At 44.2% G+C, this 3,571-nt stretch overlaps 1 protein-coding gene across 1 annotated transcript; it reads right to left on the bottom strand.

The window, feature by feature from the left end:
- Positions 1–279: 279 nt before the first annotated feature.
- On the bottom strand, positions 280–1,749 carry TEOVI_000762100 (Trypanosome variant surface glycoprotein (A-type)/Trypanosome variant surface glycoprotein C-terminal domain containing protein, putative; the record flags this gene model as incomplete). Its single annotated transcript, XM_067223354.1, has 1 exon — positions 280–1,749. The coding sequence occupies one exon, from the start codon at positions 1,747–1,749 to the stop codon at positions 280–282; it is 1,470 nt and encodes a 489-aa protein (XP_067079455.1).
- Between the last annotated feature and the right edge of the window lie 1,822 nt (positions 1,750–3,571).

The raw sequence follows: 3,571 nt of genomic DNA on the forward strand, positions 1-3,571 counted from the left end.
ACCCTAACCCTAACCCTAACCCTAACCCTAAGTCGGCTACCCCCCCCCCCATTTCTACCTACTCCCCCCACCTACCTACAAAAAAACAGGAAAAGGAAAGGAGAAAAAATTTTAGTTTCCAGAAAAAATTTCTGGACAATCAGACAGACAACTTACAAAACACAGCTCAAATTTTTTCGGGTAACTTGCGTGTTAAAATATATCAGAAAGTTTTTCAAGTAGCAAGGAAAATTATAGCAAGAATTTTAGTAAATTTCAGCAAGAAAAAGGGGGGAAATTTTAAAAAAGCAAAACTGCTAGCACAAGAGGGGCAACCTTATGAATCACAAAAGAATTGTTTCCTGTAGTGTTTGTTTTATCATCTTTTACTCCTGTTTCTTGGTTTGCTTTTTCTGCTGCTTTTTTACCCTTGGCACTCAATACACATTTTTCCCCCTCTGCATCGTAAGTGCAGTTTTCATTACCATCGCATTTGTCTTTGTTATCCCCTATCGCGTTGCAAACCTCTTCGGGTTTTTGAATTTGAGTATTGGTCTGGGATCTTAGGGAAGCTATCGCTTCTACTTGGTTTTGAAGTTTTGCTTTTTGGGCGGCTAGGTAGAAGGTTAACGTTGTTTCTAGTTCGCTTACTGCTGTAATTAGCTTTAGGTCCGTGGGGGTCGCGCCGTCGGTCGTTATCTTAATGGCTTTTGCGGCTAAAATATCTGTTGCCAACTTCTCCCCCCTTTTCCCTTTGGGCCCTGCAACTCCTTCTAATATGCTCTCGGCTTCGTTTTCTGCTGTCGATGGGTCTGTTATGTTGCGTTGTACTTTCAGAATTAACTTCAATGTTTGTTTTGCCTTGTCGTCTTGTGCTGCCCGTTTGACATAGTCTGCTGCTTCTGTGGGCTCTGCGCTTGAGTCGTGTAGGTCTTTTGTTGCCGCCGCTGCCTTGTACGCTGTTTTGATTTTCTCTGTCCCGGCCTTGGCTTGCCAGTTTGTTGCTATGGAATTTCCAGCGCCAAGTTTCCACGTTCCGGAAGCAGCCGTACCGACTGATGCTTTCAGTAAGCCGCCAGCCACATCGAAGTCACGTGCGTTGTGTCCGAACGAATTTGTCGGGTTGTCGCTGCTGGTCGTCGTCGTGAGCGCGCACGTGGTTGCGCCGGTGCCGCCTGCCCCTATGTCTTTCGCCTTTATTTGTTTGAATCCGGCGTCGGTTATGACTGTTGTAACGTCTACGGTCGTTTGCGCGAATTCAGTGTTGGTGATCTTGCATTTGCCGGTGTAACCTGTGTGCGCTTTTGCCGCGTTGCCGTCGTCGCTTGCGAGACAAAAAGATGTTGTGGTTCCGCCGGTGTCATGTTCGCTGAGTAATGTGAATAGCTCGTCAATGCGGCCGGCGGCAACTCCTGCCTGCGCCGCCGCTGTTATAGCCTGTTGTACCTGGGTGTCCATGGCGTCGTTTTGCTGCTGGGCGTAGCCGGCTACAATCTCGGCTATCGCCGTGTACCCCATGGAACTTGAAGGGTCGTCGGTTTGTGCTGCTAATATTCTTAATTGCAGCTCTGCTTTTGTCCGCGCTGTTTGCTTTGCTCCGATGTTGGCTAAGCGCCTCTTGGCTTCGCCAGGTATTTTTTGCAGCATCTCAGCGACGTCACATACTTTGTTGTATTCGCTTTCTGTCATGGCCTTGCTGCTGCCTTTGGTTGGTCGGATTGAGGCCCATGTTAGAACGGCTAAGAAAGCCGTTAGCTTGTCGCCGAACATTAGTGAGATGCTTGTCTGTTGTATCAAACCTCTACACTACTTTGGCGTCTGCCACCTTGCTGTTACAGATGCGGGAGATGGTTTATGTGTTCATAATTTTGTTTTGGGCTGATGCGCTGGTGGTCAGTTCTAGTCTTTGTATGTTTCTCCGCTTTTTTTGGCGACTGATAGAGGGCTATTTTCACCTGGACTCCTCTGCCTGCCGCCCTTTTTTGGCTGCTGCCTATCCTTGGTTTGGTTGCTGTGAAAAAACACAGAGACCGCTTCCCGTGGCGAGTGTCCTGTTCGTGGTTCCGCTTTTCGTCAGTGCTATTGCTGGTGGGTCTGTTGGTATTTTGGCTTCTGGTGCTGAAGGAATCTTTTCGGTGTAATAATCCGCTGATGGCAGAGCATCGACGTTGCGTTTTCACTTCAATACAGCTTGTAGTTCTTTTTAAAGCTTGCTTTTGTTCTTCAGTATTTTGTTCGTTCCTGGCACCACCAGTGGGTCATATGTATTGCCCCATGCGTGTGCATGGTTTAATTCTTTTTGATGTAATCGAGGAATTTCGGAATCAGCCGTTGGGGCTGTGTGCGTGTCGTTCCGCCCTGGCGCAATGACAGGTACTGTTATGGTATGCAGGGGCGTGCTGTCGCAGAATGCACTAGTTTCTCCTCCGCGGGCATGCTCAGCTGAGGCGACATTCCTTCTGCCCCCATGTTCGTTTATGTAGGGTAAATTTGGTTCCATGACACTCTAGAGGAGGTCTGCCGCAAAGAATAGTGACAAGGCGGCTTGGTGAAGCCTCCGCGACGGCTCTGCTGCGTGCGGTTGCCTTGTGAGTGGCTTGAACGTCGGACCCCAGTTGTAGTCATTGCTTTAGGTTAATTCCAGGTACGAAAGTTGTGTGCTAGTGTGTCAGTTCCTCAAATAACCTCACTAAAAGAACCACGTTTTTAGCCGCAATTATCAGTTATTAGTAACCCCTGCTTGCTCTTCGTAACTTAGCTTTAACAAGCTGCTTCACATCGGGCCTGCTTGTCCGCTAGTAAAAAACATCACATCCACTCTATTAGTGTCTGTCAGTGGTAGCTGTCGGGTAAAATATGCGGCAAACCAAGGGGAAAAACGCTAGATAGACAATTTATGCCCTAACATCTATCAATTCTTTAATAAAATACGGAGCACAACATCCTACTGATGTTATCATTTACTTTTTTGCGGTGTTGTACATCCATTTGCTTCATTCAGTATTTGCCTTTGTTTCTTTTTATCTTCTAGTGGAGTTGCTGCGTATAACGTAGTGACTTCGTATGACCTGTAAATTAGATCCTTCCAATGCCCCATTGTGTTTGTGAATGATTATGGTCATCGTTGTATTTGTTTTTAAAACTGCGCAAATTTTATCTCCTATGTCTTCTGTTTTTCTTACCATTCTCTAGCAATATTCCTTGCTTTTCTTTGAATTTCTCATAGTAACGTACCACATTTCATCATTGCCATTGTTTTAACTGCCTCTATTTTGGCGTTGCATTCGGTTTGAACCGCCACTTTAATTATAATATTCGTATATATACACTCACAACACTCTCCTTTCATTATCATTATTATTATCATTATTATTATTATTATCTTTCTATTATTATCATTATTATTATTATTATTATTATTACTGCTGTTATCATAATATTCGTATACACACACTCACAACACTCTTTCCTATTATTATCATCATTATCATTACTGCTCTTATTATTATTATTATCATTGTTATTATTACTATTATTATTATTATTCGTATATACACTCACTCTCACAACACTCACCTATTATTATTATTAT

This window comes from Trypanosoma equiperdum (assembly GCF_001457755.1).
Source record: "Trypanosoma equiperdum strain OVI genome assembly, contig: ctg_1848, whole genome shotgun sequence".
NCBI classification, from domain to species: Eukaryota; Euglenozoa; class Kinetoplastea; order Trypanosomatida; family Trypanosomatidae; genus Trypanosoma; species Trypanosoma equiperdum.